The sequence below is a fragment of the Brachyhypopomus gauderio genome, unplaced genomic scaffold (genome assembly GCF_052324685.1).
Source record: "Brachyhypopomus gauderio isolate BG-103 unplaced genomic scaffold, BGAUD_0.2 sc156, whole genome shotgun sequence".
In the NCBI taxonomy this organism is placed as follows: domain Eukaryota; kingdom Metazoa; phylum Chordata; class Actinopteri; order Gymnotiformes; family Hypopomidae; genus Brachyhypopomus; species Brachyhypopomus gauderio.
In genome coordinates, this window is record NW_027506977.1 from 42802 (window position 1) to 58363 (window position 15562).

Sequence of the window (15562 nt, forward strand, 5' to 3'; positions counted from 1 at the left end):
AAGTTGATGTAGTCAGTGATGCGGTTCGTCACATTGTTAATGTCCTCTCCAGCTGACTCATACAAAACTCCCCAGTCTGTGGTCTCAAAGCAGAATTGCAGAGCCTCCTCTGCCTCTGGAGTCCACCTCCTGATGGTCTTTACTGTCACAGGCTGTCTTAAGACCACTGGTCGGTATGTGGGGGTCAGCAGGACCAAGTTGTGATCGGACCTACCAAGTGGGGGAAGTGCAGATGAGCTGTATGCATTTTTTACATTTGCATACAGAAGATCCAGGACTTTATCCAGGATCCAGGACTTTATTCTCCCTTGTTGCACACTTAACAAACTGGTTAAACTTTGGTAAGGTGGTGGAGCAACCCGGTCTCATTCCCCATGCGTATGAAATCGTACGCAAAACTTTGCACTGAAATGCGTACTCTTGTGTACGCAGAGAGCTGCGTACAGATGTTACGCCGCTATCAAACGCATGTAAATACTCGCCGATTCCCGACAAAAACGTTTCCTAGGCTATAGGTGTCCAAACTGATCATAGTCTTTACTCTGTAAAATATATTAAAACAAACGCTAAAAAAGATTAAACATTTGAAGTTTAGCGAGTAGAGAGAGAGAGAGAGAGAGAGAGAGAGAGACGCTTTTTATTGAAGAATTCTGACCGAATCCCACGGGCATTCGCTCAGAATTCTTCAATAAAAAGACCAACATAATCGCTTTATTTATTTTTTTATGTATTTTTACATTTTATTATTTTCTATTAGTGCTTTTTATGTTTGTTCTTAAACTGCTGCTTGATCAAAACAATTGATGTTACGCCGCTATCAAATACATGTAAATACTCGCCGATTCCCGACAAAAATTATCCCTAGGCTATAGGTGTCCAAACTGATCGTAGTATCTACTCTGTACAGTATATTAAAGCAAACGCTAAAAAAGATTAAACATTTGACGTTTTGCGAGTAGAGAGAGAGAGAGAGAGAGAGAGAGAGAGAGACGCATTTCCTGAACGAATGCCAGTGGGATTCGGACAGAATTCTTCACTAAAAAGACCAACATAATCGCTTAATTTTAATGTATTTTTAAATTTTCTTATTTTTTAGTGCTTTTATGTTTAGGTTTGTTCTTAAACTGTTGCTTGGTCAAAACAATTGGCCCATAAATATATTCAAAAATAAGAAAATTTAAAAATTGATTATCTATGATTATCTATGGCCCCTTGGATGATATTTAATTACTATTAGAACCGGCCCGCTGGTGTTTTGCACGCACAAACACTACGTGCGTATGAAATCGTACGCAAAACTATGCACTGGAATGCGTACTCATGTGTACGCAGCTCTCTGCGTACTGATACGCCGCTATCAAATACATGTAAATACTCGCCGATTCCCGACAAAAATGATCCCTAGGCCACATATGTCAAAGTCAAGGCCCGCTGGCCAGATTCGGCCCGCGAATTGATTATCTATGGCCCCCTGAATGATATTTAAGTACTATTAGAACCGGCCCGCAGGCCACAGCCGCCCGCTGGTGTTTTGCACCCACAAACACTACATTCCCCACAATGCAACGGTAGCCCGCGAAGTCACTGCAGCGCACACAAGCGGCGAGGGTCAGCGCGGCGAAAATGACGTAATCGCAGTGGCTCAGCTCGTGCGCGAGCGTCTCGCGCGCTGTCGATTCGCGAGGTCGTGCGTCTCTCGAATTTTGTACTCTGCGCGCGCCGCGCCTCAGCGCAATGAACAAAGTCACGTTTGAATGGTTCATACACCTTTATAAGGTGGAATTCAAGCACTTGTACGTCACTTTCAATGTCCATTTCAATATTTCCCAGCACGTTAAACTTAATGAAGTTAAATATTTATACATATATTCGAAATAATTCGCTTTTTATTCACATTATTTAATGGTTGTTTATTTTCAAAACGCCCAATATTAACGTCTTCACGTTCTCTCATGTTTCGTCCTGGAATTACAATAGGCTCGTATTTAATACAAGAGAACTGTTCAGTCAGACAGCTATTTGTTGTGAAACGAAGTAGTTACAATTTCAAGCATTTTCAAGTACTTTAGCTTAAATTCCAGCACTTTTCAAACCTTTATTACTTTATTCATGTTTGCTTGTTGAAAAATATTTTCACTTGAAATTACTGACAGATCCATAAGAAAATATTGCTTTATTAATTTAAGCATTAAATAATATACACTGTGTTAGGTCTTGGTTCAATAGGCTATTTGCAATCATTTTAATATGTTTTAATAAACATTGAACCAGTCCGGCCCTCGGCTTGTTCGTGTTCGGTTTTTTAACCTCACTTGTAACAGGAATTCACTCATAATAGACCACGTATGGAAACATCCCAACATATGTGTTTAGTTAACAAGAATGTGCTCAGACAAAGACTCTTACTGTATAGTTCGCATCGATATCAAGGTTTTGAAGCAAAGATTGTTTAGGGGAGGGTCTAATTTAGGGCACTACATTCCATCCAGCCTCATTTATGAAAGCTAATGCATTGAAGTGAAAGTGAGCGCCCCCCAGCTGTCGGACTGTGTGCATTTCCGCTCGAGCCACTGGACACAGAATCCGCGCGCTTTTCCTTCCTCACGGTGAGTGTGTGTAAGCGGTCCGGTGCTTAAACTTGACATCGTCTTAATAACAGACACATGCAATTCTGAATACATTAACAGTTTTATTTCATCAATATAAACTTAAATAAAAGGCAATATTAAGTAGGAGCTTGATTTAACATCCCAAGAGTATAAGATAAATGTGCACAGATCTGGTCATGCTGCTAGCTAAGCTAGTAAACTAGCAGGGCCGGCGCTAGGGGGGGGCAGAGGGGGGCATTGCCCCCCCAAATTGTGTCTTTGCCCCCCCAAGCACAATGCAAGCAACGGCTTTTTTTTATTACCTCTGAACCAATCACAAAAATGCATTTTGCTTTACAGCGTGAAGATATTTCCTTGCTTATTCCTGATTGGCTCTTTGAGTCATATAAAAATCGGCAGACCGCCCCAAACGGTTCAGTTCGGCAGTATATGTTCTGTTAGTGTGAGTGAAAGACAGGTATACTGGTAAACACTCTTCTGAGTTTAAACTGACTTCCACATGGTAATATTTGCTTAACTGTGGTTTTTCGTTGCTTTAATGTTACTCACCTCTTACATAGGTGTTGCTTAAATTATTTTATTAGCCGTTAGCGGTTAGGCTAACTTGGTTCTCCTAAACCTGCGCGAACGGCGGAAGCGTTTAAATACTTGCCGCGCAGTGTTGTCCGAAACGATATGTGGTAATAAAAAACAGGGGAATGAACATTTACCTGACGAATTTTAATGTTGCTTTTTCAGATTTGAAAAGTGCTGGAATTTAGGCTAAAGTACTTGAAAATGTTGATATTGTAACTACTTCGTTTCACAACAAATATCTGTCTGAATGAATAGTTCTCTTGTCTTAGGTTAACAAATACGAGCCTCTTGTAATTCCAGGACGAAACATGAGAGAACGTGAAGACGTTAAGATTGGGCGTTTTGAAAGTGTGATTTAAAAAGCGAATTATTTTGAGTATATGTATAAATATTTAACTTAATTAAGTTTAACGTGTTGAGAAATATTGAACTGGACCTTTAAAGTGAGGTACAAGCGCTTTAATTCCACCTTGTATAGGTGTATGAACCCGGCAAACATGACATTGTTCATTGCGCTGAGGCGTGGCGCGCGCGAAGTTGCAAAATTCGAGAGGTGCACGACACCGCGCGAGGCTGCTCTTTCCCCCGTGCAAGCCGTCGCGGCTCATGGTTTAAACCACATATGTCAAAGTCAAGGCCCGCGAGCCAGATCCGGCCCGCGAATTGATTATCTATGGCCCCCTGGATGATATTGAATTACTATTAGAACCGGCCCGCAGGCCACAGCCGTCCGATGGTGTTTTGTACGCAAACACTACATTCCCCACAATGCAACGGTAGCCCGCGAAGTCACTGCAGCGCGAAGCGTCGCGAGGGTCCGCGCGGCAAAAATGACGTAATCGCAGTGGCTCCGCCAGCGCAATGAACAAAGTCATGTTTGCAGGGTTCATACACCTTTTTAAGGTGGAATTCAAGCACTTGTACGTCACTTTAAAGGTCCATTTCAATATTTTCCAGCACGTTAAACTTAAATATGTTAAATATTTATACATATACTCGAAATGATTCGAAATAATTCGCTTTTTATTCACATTATTTAATGGTTGTTTATTTTCCCCAATCTTAACGTCTTCACGTTCTTTCATGTTTCGTCCTGGAATTACAAGAGGCTCGTATTTGTTAACCTAATACAAGAGAACTGTTCAGTCAGACAGATATTTGTTGTGAAACGAAGTAGTTACAATTCAAAACATTTTCAAGTACTTTAGCCTAAATTGCAGCACTTTTCAAACCTGCAACACAAAGCAACATTAAAATTCGGAGTCGCGCACTATGGTCACTCGCGAAAGTATAAACCTAAATCAGCAGTCAGAGCAGACATCAACGTTCAGCTATCCCCCTTCTCAAAAATGACTAAACGTAAGGTGGACACTGAGAACGGGTTTCAAGCCAGGTGGGAGGCAGAGTACATGTTCACGGAGGTAAAAGGTAAACCTGTGTGTCTTCTGTGTGTCTTCATGTGATTTTTCTTTGAAGGAAGTTTGCTTTTATCTGTTTGCCTGTTGAAAAATGTTTTCACTTGAAATTATTGACAGATCCATAAGAAAATAGTGCTTTATTCATTTAAACATTAAATAATATACACTGTGTTAGGTCTTGGTTCAATAGGCTATGTGCAATCATTTCAATATGTTTTAATAAACATTGAACCAGTCCGGCCCTCGGCTTGTAGCAAATTAGTTTTTTTGGCCCTTTGTGTTTTTGACTTTGACATACCTGGTTTAAACGATTCCTCGCCATCACAGCCAGTATTGTTATACTGTGCATAAATACCGCATTGTACCAGTACGTTTCATAACATCAATAAAAACTTCAATACTTTACCAGATTTTTTACCATTAAAGTGCATAAGATAGATTTCTTATTTTATGTACTTTCATATTTTTTTCTTTTTCAAAATAGAAATGTGACGAATACTCCCTTTTATAACAGAATTTGTATTCTTTTGTTTTCTTTATATTTTAATTTCCCAGTAATATAAATATTCTCACTCATTCCTATTTCCATGTTTGAATATTCTCAGTCTGTGTATAGGTACATTTGTCAGCCTTTCAAGAAATAGAGTTGTTCTATTAGTAATGGCAGTATTGAAATGAAATACAATTAGATAATCTTTGTTCTCCATTTACATAATCAACATGTATTTTTTAATCATTGTGTTTTAAGTTTTAAGTTCGAAAATGTGCATTTTTATTTCTTTACCTAATACATCACTTTAAGCCAGTATCAATAGTCATCATTCATGCACAAATCAAGCCTTGAATATATTTCTGGCTTCATAAACATGACTATCAACATGCCCCCTCATTATGTTTTACTGCCCCCCCAAGCAAAGCAGTCCAGAACCGGGGCTGTAAACTAGCATTTAATTAACCTTTAATTAACTTGAGCTTTGATTTAAACACTTTTAAACACAAATAATGTCTGTAATTTTACAAAGTTTTTATTATTATAAAAAAAATTTCCTGAGCTGTGTTCAGGTTGCCCTGAGGAACAGGTTTCAGACTTCTCATTTTAAAGAAAGAATTTCTCCATTTTACAGCAGGACTCCTCTAACGTAGATGTTTGAAACTCTAGTTCCCAGTGCTGAGGATCTACACTATATTGCCAAAAGTATTCGCTCACCTTCCTTGACTCACATATGAGCTTAAGTGACATCTCATTCCTAATCCATAGGGTTCAATTTGACGTTGGTCCACACTTTGCATCTAGAACAGCTTCATCTCTTCTGGGAAGGCTGTGCACAAAGTTTAGGAGTGTGTTCATGGAGATTTTGATCATTCTTCCAGAAGCGCACTTGTGAGGTCATATACTGATGTTGGAGCAGAAGGCCTGGTCCATCAGATTGCCAGAAACGTGATAGAGAAACGTGATTTGTCACTCCAGAGAACACGCCTCGACTGCTCTAGAGTATAGAGGTGGAGTGCTTTACACCACTGCATCTGATGCTTTGCATTGCACTTGGTGATGTATGGCTTGGATGCAGCTGCTCAGCCATGGAACCCCATTCCATGAAGGTCTCTGCACACTGTTCTTGAGTTAATCTGAAGGCCACATGCATTTTGGATGTCCTCTTTACACAATGTGCTTCAGCATCCGCTGAACCTGCTCCATCAGTTTACCTGGCCTACTACTTTTGGGTTAAATCAACTGGTGCAGACATTGTTGTAATTTCTGAAACCTGGTTAACTAAATCCATTGCTGATGATGATATTAACATATTTGGGTACAATGTTTATCGCACCGATAGGCCTTCAAAGGGAGGTGGTGTTGCCATATATGTTAAATCAAGGTTTGACTCTTCAGTTGTTCTATCTGAATCAATCTGCAAACAACTGGAACTGTTGGCAATAAATTTGGAAATTGCCAAAGGACTTTGTATAACTGTTGTTGGATGTTATAGGCCTCCATCTGCTGCCAAGGAAGCCTTACATTCTTTAAAACAACTATCCAGATTAAATTATGGTGAACTTGTTTTATTTGGGGACTTGAATTGGGATTGGTTTAAGCCTGTATCAGAAGATTTGAAGTCTTTTTGTGACTCTATGAATCTTACTCAGTTGGTCAACTTACCCACACGGCCAAACCCTAAAAACCCGGAGAATTCCACCTTGATTGACCTGATCTTGACAAATGTACCCCATAAATTCTCATCTCTGGGTGTCTTTTGCAATGACTCAAGCGATCACTGTGTTGTTGCTGTCACTAGAGATACCAGAATACCCAAATTTAAACCTCGTGTAATTTATAAGAGGAGTTTGAAACATTTTAATGAGCAAGCATATCATCATGACTTGTCTGCTGTTGATTGGAAGAAAATACATCTGATCCCTGATGTAGAAACAGCTTGGACATTCTTTAGGGATTGTCTTATGGAAATTGTAAATAAGCATGCCCCTTTCAGAAGACTCAGGGTTAAGGGCCGAGAGAATCCCTGGTTTTCCCCGGGATTAGCAGATTTTATTCATGAGCGTAACCTGGCCTGGGCCAAGGCTAGAAAAACTGGCTCCGTCAGTGATTGGTTGGTTTTTAGACAACTAAGAAACAAATGCTCTTTTTTAATCAAGAAAGCTAAATCAGAGTATTATTTGTCAGTGACCACTGAGAACTTAAATAATCCTCGGAAATTCTGGAAAGTCATAAATTCTCTCTCAGTCAGTAAGGACTCCCAGATTCTCCCTTCATATGTTCTGATGGATTCTGTTCCTGTCTATGACAGGATGGAAATGCTGAATTGTTTTAACAAGCATTTTATTTCTTCTGGCTTCTTATTTGACTCAGTTAAAGCTAATTCAGTGACCCCTTGTTCTTATCACCCAGTTTATACTGGGGAGCAATTCAATTTTGCTCCTTTTACTGTTAGTGAAGTCCATAAGGCCCTTGTAGCTTTAGATCATAGGAAGTCTAGTGGACCTGATTTGTTAGAGCCGTTATTTCTCAAGATGGCAGCTGATTTTATAGCAGAGCCTCTTACTATCCTTTTTAACCTCACAGTAAAAAAAAATCAAATTCCGTCAGTGTGGAAATCAGCCTTTGTTTTTCCCTTATTAAAAGGCGGTGACCCAGTGGTGCTGACGAATTATCGGCCAATCTCCAAATTGTCAGTGCTAGCTAAAATTCTGGAAGCTTTAGTGAGTGAGCAGGTAAAGGAGTATTTACATCATAACAATATATTATCAAAGTACCAATCAGGCTTCAGAAAAAAACACAGTACCATCACAGCTGCAATGAAGGTGGTTAATGATATTTCTGTGGCACTTGATAAGAAACAATATTGTGCATCACTCTTTATTGATTTATCGAAAGCTTTTGACACTGTGGATCATGATATATTAAAACTTAGACTCCTCCAGTCAGGTTTCTCAGAGAATGCAGTCGCCTGGTTCACAAATTACCTTAGTAATAGAACACAGTGCATCAAACATGATGATCTATGTTCTGATTTTGTTACTGTCCACAAGGGGGTGCCCCAGGGATCTATACTAGGTCCTCTTTTATTCATTATTTACGTCAATGACCTAGATCTAAATGTGCCAGGTGCAAATTTGCATATTTATGCTGATGACACGGTTATTTATTGTTGTGGTCCAACTCTATCTCAGACTCTTGAATCCCTGCAACAATCATTTGTTGCTGTCCAGCATTTATTAATTAACTTAAAACTTGTTCTCAATGCAGATAAGACTAAGTTAATGGTATTTTCAAACTCCAGGATGAAGCAAGAACAAACTCCCTCAGTACTCAGTCTGGAGGGACATAAAATAGAGTTGGTGCACACTTATAAATACCTGGGTCTTCTTCTTGATGATTCTCTTACTTTCCAACCACATGTGGAATACCTTGTAAAGAAGTTGAAGCTTAAGCTAGGTTTTTATTTTCGAAATAAGTTATGTTTTTCTTTTAGTGCAAGAAAGCGTCTGGTTGCAGTAACTTTCTTGACTATATTGGATTATGGAGATTTGCTGTATATGAATGCCTCTGTAAAATGTCTTCAGATGGTTGATACTGTTTATCATGCCTCTCTTAGGTTTATCTCCAATTGTAAGGTATCAACTCATCACTGTGATCTATATGTTCAGGTGGGGTGGCCTGCTTTGTCCATCCGTAGATCCTGTCACTGGTACACTTTTATTTACAAGGCATTACTTGGGCTACTGCCAACCTATATTTGCGGTTTAATTACACTGAGAAGCGATATTCCTTACTTACTTCGATCTCAGAATCAGCTGCTACTTCCTATCCCTTATGCCCGCACTGATTTGGGGAAAAAGGCTTTTGTTTACTCTGCGCCCTCCTCATGGAATAGGTTACAGAAAGATTGGAAACTGACAGAATTAATTTCTTTGAATGCTTTCAAACTAAAACTGCAAACTTTTGTGGCTAATTCCATAATTTGTACTTGTTTTACTTAACCTATTTGTAAAATCTTAATTATTCTACGAATATATATTTTAACTTTTGTCTTTTGAACATGTATTTTAACCATGTAATTCTTTGCAACAGTGTTTTATTTGTATTTTGTTGCTGCCTATCTTGGCCAGGACTCCCTTGAAAAAGAGATTTTAATCTCAATGGGACCTTCCTGGTTAAATAAAGTTAAATAAATAAAAAATAATAATAAAAAATAATACTTAGTGACTGAGTTGCTGTGGTTCACAAACACTTCAATCTTCTTATAATACAGCTGACAGTTGACTGCAGAATATTTTGGAGCAAGGACATTTCAGGACTGGATTTGTTGCACAGGTGGCATCCTATTACAATTTCATGCTGGATTCATTGAACAACCCATTATTTCACAAATACTTTGTAAAAACAGTCTGCATGCAAAGGTGCTTAATTTTATACCCCTGAGGCCAAGGAAGTGATTGAAATACCTCATCCTGATCATTTGGATGGGTGAGCAAATACTTTTGGCAATATAGTGTACTTCTATGCCAAGTCTTATTCTTGTTATTAGCAGTAGTAGTAACAGTAAGAGTTGTAGGCCGGCTGTTGCTGTCTTTCTTTGCTTTCTCTTTTCCCTTTTATTTGCTGTTTGTTGTGCTTGCCTAAACTATCTCAAATTGTAAAATTGTACTTTTTGTGACTTAGCATGGAGTCCTTGTTCCAGTTGGTCTAAATGTGGTGCTGGAGGCTTTGGAGGAACGTGGCATTTAGCTCCGCCTCCTCCAGTGCGCCAGTGTCTTCAAAGAGGTCCTGTAGAGAAGTATAACAGAGGCGCGCTGGGTGTTGCAGCTTTATTGTTTCTCTTTTCCGTAAGTAGTTAAAGAAACGTTTAGCGATGTCTGGAAGAGGTAAGGGTGGTAAAGGTCTTGGGAAAGGAGGCGCTAAGCGTCATCGCAAGGTTCTCCGTGACAACATCCAGGGCATTACTAAACCCGCAATTCGCCGTCTGGCTCGTCGTGGCGGTGTCAAGCGTATCTCCGGTCTGATTTACGAGGAGACCCGTGGTGTGCTCAAAGTGTTCCTGGAGAACGTTATCAGGGACGCGGTTACCTACACCGAACACGCCAAGAGAAAGACCGTCACCGCTATGGATGTGGTTTATGCTCTGAAACGCCAGGGACGCACTCTGTACGGATTCGGAGGTTAAACGCTCAACTCGACACGAAACCAACGGCTCTTTTAAGAGCCACCCATATACTCATTTAAAGAGCTGTTTCATGCGTTTACTGGTAACCACAAGCGTCAATTACTTAAACGCGCACAGAGAACGTTTTGTCCGACTTTGCTTTTTGAAGGTACTTTTATTAAAATCTTTTAATATTATAATGTTTGACATGTTTGGATCTTGCAAACACATTATACCATTTCATTTTATAGGCTACATGAACTGTTACTTGTTATTTCCCCAGATAATTTCTACACCATTTAACACACAATGTCCGACGTTGCCGTGTACTACAACAGTTTTTAAATGCACGTTGTAGTCTCTGAATCCTAAAACATTTAAATAAATGGACATATTAAATAAATGGAGACGCTTTATGACGAAATAATGCAATAAAAAACAGCGTTATGACCTAACTAGTAACCACAAGTGCCAATTATTTAAACGTGAGTGATCCTACACATATAACATACGTATACACTATATATATAAATTTGAGTTGACTTGACTAGATATTAGATTATTAGACTCATTTTCCTCACTATGGTGAATGTAAAATTTTGTTCATTTAAAACCAGTGTTCTATTCTGAGAAAGTGAATGGAACAAAATAACATTGAAAAAGGTCTTTATGTGCATTTAAATACATAGGCTACTGTTATAAGGGGTGACTAACAACATTGGATGATGTTTTTGACCCGCTAACACCAAAGATGTGTGCAGTTTTCTAATTACAATTTAAAGATGTACACCAATCAAGGTTCTGATTCCTATATTTAAACTGAAAGTCCCCATATACTAATTTATTTAGGTTCTTTTAATGTTTTTTATTTATTTATTCTGTAAAGACGATCTTTAACTGTCTTCCAATTTCTACAGCTCCGAAGCGTACATCATTCCTCATTTTATACATTCACTCAGTCTACTTCTGTTATTTCCCCAGATAAACCGTACACACAATTTATCACACAAAATGTCCGACTTTGCCGTGTAATACCAGTATTTGCCACAATTTAAAATGCACGTTGTAGTCTCCGAATCCTGAAACACGTTTTGTAAAATAAATGGAGACGCTTTATGACAAAATAATGCAATGAAACTGCATTATTGAAACTCTAATGGTAAATAATTTTATGACGTTATGACATTATTTAACATTCTATGTCTGTTCTAATTATTTTAAGTCGTCTTATTTACTTTATTACATTACTTTGTCTATTTTAATAAATTTGTCATTTTATTATATTATTTTATTATGTTTGTTTCCTTTTTTCTTTAGGTTTTTTATGTTTTTTATTTATTTTGTAAAGAACTTCGAGTTTCATGTATCTATGAAAGATACTATACAAATAAAGATTTTTTTTTTTTTGTAATGATAATCAAAGTTATGACCTAGCTAGTTTAGAACCACATCCAAAGAATTTTAGTCTAATAAAATGAAAAGCTAGAAATTCCTTGCGCAAGCAGAACTAAACAGATTTTGATGCTCTATCATAGTTTTCGTTTGAAAGTTGAAGGCAGAAATGGCTGGGCGGGATTAAGAGGTAAACGCTACGGCACAGTGGGGTGGCGGAGCCAGGATAGCAGGTCCTGTCAGAGGAGGGCTTGTTTTTGACCAATGATGCTTAGTCATGACCGTGGAGGGAGGGCGTGACCTAATTAGAATACCAAACTCTTAATGTAGGAGGTGCTGGAGTTGTTGTTCATTCAACGGTGTTTCACTCATCACCGAGCATCATGCCTGAGCCAGCAAAGTCCGCCCCGAAGAAGGGATCTAAGAAAGCCGTGACCAAGACGGCCAGTAAAGGAGGCAAGAAGCGCAGAAAGACCAGGAAGGAGAGCTACGCTATCTACGTGTACAAAGTTCTGAAGCAGGTCCACCCCGACACCGGTATCTCTTCCAAGGCGATGGGAATCATGAATTCTTTCGTCAATGACATTTTCGAGCGCATCGCTGGTGAGGCTTCTCGTCTCGCCCACTACAACAAGCGCTCTACCATCACCTCCAGGGAGATCCAGACCGCCGTGCGCCTGCTGCTTCCCGGTGAACTGGCCAAACACGCCGTGTCTGAGGGCACAAAGGCCGTCACCAAGTACACCAGCTCCAAGTAAATGGCCGAATAGTGCGACTTAACCAACCCAAAGGCTCTTTTAAGAGCCACCCACACTTTCACCCAAAGAGTTTTTCCCTCGCGAATGTGTTTGCACAATAAAAAAATCAAGAAAATGCAAGTAATTGTAGTTAAAATCGATTCACTGCTGTACGTTTTATTTTTCAGTATCTCAGCTTGAGTATATGTGCGTGTGTGTTCAAATACACCTGCATGTTGACGTGTGAGAAAGGACAGTATTTTTAATATACTACAGGGGTAGAGTTGTAACACCATCAACTCCACCGATCATGGATCAGATATTAGTCATATGATCATTCCGGTATTTACCCAATTTCTCCCTGGTCCCATATGGTAAATATCAAGGATGGAAACAGGCACATGCAGATTCCATGAAGAAAAAAAAATTGATTTCGAGGTAAGAAATAAATTTCTGAATCAAGACTTTATTTTTTGTTTAGTACTTATACTGTTGCAGATAAAACCATGTGAATTCTATTACATTAAACTAGTTTCTCTGGTAAATTGTGATGCATTTTTGCACTGTTAATTTCAACAGTTAATCACCTTGCAAATACAGTTAGCTAAACAATGGCAGACAGGGGTGGGGTGGGTTGTAACACAGCTTTATAAAGTGTTACAACCATCACCTTACTAAGAAAACATTTTTGATTTTAATTATTTTACAGAATGCCTAGGCAGTGAAAAAGAAAGACTGACAGTGGTGAGCCTGCAAATATTTTTTTTAAAAAGCATCTGCTGAGGTCACAAAGAAGGGCAAGTCAGTCAGATCAGTTGTGAAGACACATGGTATCTGCCGTATAACACACACACACACACACACATTGACATTGCTTATTATTTGACCTCCATGTTCTTTACACAGGTACAATGTATTAGAGTGTTCATTAAGCACACACACACACATACACACACATACACACACACTTGAACAAAGCCAAGTGGATACGAGTTATGGTCAGTCACAGAGAGAGAGATATTGTTCTGGATTGTTCTTTCATTATTTTATTTCAAAAACCTCTTTTTGAAGCATATTGCATGGTGTGGCCTCTGTTGCTTGTTTTGTTGTTACAATTTACCCCAGCATGTGTTGTAACCTTCCCTGGTAGTGGGTTAGGTTGTAACAAAGGAACTGCCATCTGCCATATAACACACACATTCATACACATTGACATTGTTTATTATTATTCTTTACACAGGTACATTGTATTAGAGTGTTCATTAAGCATACATATTGTTAAATAAGTTTGTTCTAGTACACTAATTTACACAAACACTCCTGAATAAAACAAGTAAATGGCCGAATAGTGCAACTTAACCAACCCAAAGGCTCTTTTAGGAGCCACCCACACTTTTCACTGAAAGAGGTATTTAAATCTTATGGTCCATGTACAGTGGATATTTCCATCTTCTCTTTCCTCGGTACTTTAAAGGTGGGTACATGCTGAACACACCCCCATTAGCCTTGTGTTAATATGCTTAGGCTATGTGACATATATAATATATATTTGACTATAGGCTCTGCTCTAGCCAAGCACATCACATCATCTTGCAGACTATTATGTTGTAATGTCCATTGCCCACATTGACATGATTTCCATTTGTTACATTTCATTAGTTGTAAATTCTTTGTACAGCCCTCCATAACTTATAGAATCACAGCATATAAAATCCTTTACTCCTTATTTTTAAAATAGAACTTCAAAATGTTCTTTAGATTTTTTTTTTTTACATAGAATGAAGAATAATAAGGCAATAATATTAGCAGTTTTCAAACACATCAATTCAAAGTACAGGGGGGTGTTGCAAGAAGCGGGTTAAGCGAGAAAACCCGGGTAAGTTAACTCAGAGTTCACGGAAACTCGAGGTTTTCTGTTCCAGAAACTGAGCTTAGAGAGAACCGGAGTCAGTTACTATAGCAACTTATGCTCTGAAGCTAACCTGCTCGCTGGCAGGTTAACTTGGACCTGACCCAGAGTTACAAACACGTCATCATGACGTGTCTTTTCCTCGAAGATCATGTGGATATTGAAGCTCAGTTTATTTGCTGAGTTCTTCGTCGGGAACGCCTTATAAAACCCCGAATAGACATAGGCCTACTATCATTTTCGGATTATTTTTTTAATGAACGTTATCGTTTTCAGCACAACCCATTACTTACATCCATTACTTTATTATTATAATAACATTTCAAATATTACACATCGCGGATCAGCCCTAAATTCTCTCCAGATAGTTATATATCGGTCTTCGTTTTTTGCTAGTGGAAGTTTTCTTTATAGTGTAGGAGATGCGGAATCTGTCAGCAAAGCTACTGTGTCGGTGTACTGCCCTCGGTGCATGCAGCAATGCATCTAGACAGTCAGTTAACTCTTCTTGAATATCAAGACTCTGAGGAATGTTGTCTTCTTATCCACAGGTTTATTGACATCAAGGAAGTGTAAAACTAAACACACAAAAAGATATATCACTTATTCAGTGTAAGATGATTAATCAAAGTAAATTAAATGATACTGCACATGACTCTCAACTGTTACAGTTTTAACACAATTCAACTCAACCCAGTGACATGTAATATTTAAAGTATATTTATAACCATACTCTTAACTAGTTTATTACAGTAGCTTGGTCTGATTATGAATCAGCGGTAAACTAATACCTTAATCTTGCATAGGAACATTAGAAATGATCTAAGTCAACTTAACAAACTAGAAATACTGTGAACATAATACTCTATAATGAAATTAAACATAACATACCCACGATGCCACATTTAGAGCGAAGATGAATGCAGATGTGACTGGATTAACTGAGCACATTGATAACACTCAAACACTCATTCTCCACCTAGCTTCCTGGTTAATCACATGACATAGTGTGGCTGTATCTCTTAAAGGTACAGTCACCATATTCAAATACATTTACTAAACACTCGACAACACAGTCGGTCTGTCCGAAAACTATGTCCGGCATGAAAATGACTAGTGCCCGGTTTTGTGGTGTTTCCTGGGCTTAAGCCAGTTATGGACATCAAAGAGGAATTCCACAGCATCATTGGTTTGTCTTTATTTCACACGGAAAATAAAGAAATTAAGCAAAGGAGAAGCAATATATAACGAACTTCATTCCATT

The 15562-nt window shown here is 38.6% G+C and overlaps 2 protein-coding genes and 1 long non-coding RNA gene across 3 annotated transcripts; 2 read left to right on the top strand and 1 right to left on the bottom strand.

Moving 5' to 3' along the window:
* The first annotated feature begins 9967 nt into the window (after positions 1 to 9967).
* On the top strand, positions 9968 to 10420 carry LOC143500534 (histone H4). Its single transcript, XM_076994688.1, has one exon. It carries the CDS (start codon positions 9970 to 9972, stop codon positions 10279 to 10281), a length of 312 nt encoding a protein of 103 aa, XP_076850803.1. The 5' UTR covers positions 9968 to 9969; the 3' UTR covers positions 10282 to 10420.
* A 1585-nt stretch (positions 10421 to 12005) lies between these two features.
* LOC143500536 (histone H2B 1/2) lies at positions 12006 to 12438 on the top strand. Its single transcript, XM_076994690.1, has one exon. The coding sequence runs from the start codon at positions 12036 to 12038 to the stop codon at positions 12408 to 12410; it is 375 nt and encodes a 124-aa protein (XP_076850805.1). The 5' UTR covers positions 12006 to 12035; the 3' UTR covers positions 12411 to 12438.
* A 2145-nt stretch (positions 12439 to 14583) lies between these two features.
* Positions 14584 to 15302, bottom strand: LOC143500539 (uncharacterized). The gene is made up of 2 exons (XR_013126827.1): positions 15190 to 15302; positions 14584 to 14876 (listed from the first exon to the last, which is right to left on the bottom strand). It is a non-coding gene; the product is annotated as an uncharacterized LOC143500539 (long non-coding RNA).
* Positions 15303 to 15562: the final 260 nt, after the last annotated feature.

Excerpts from the sequence above, each read along its gene's own strand:
- LOC143500534 (XM_076994688.1), top strand. The coding sequence starts at position 9,970 with ATGTCTGGAAGAGGTAAGGGTGGTAAAGGTCTTGGGAAAGGAGGCGCT.
- LOC143500536 (XM_076994690.1), top strand. The coding sequence starts at position 12,036 with ATGCCTGAGCCAGCAAAGTCCGCCCCGAAGAAGGGATCTAAGAAAGCC.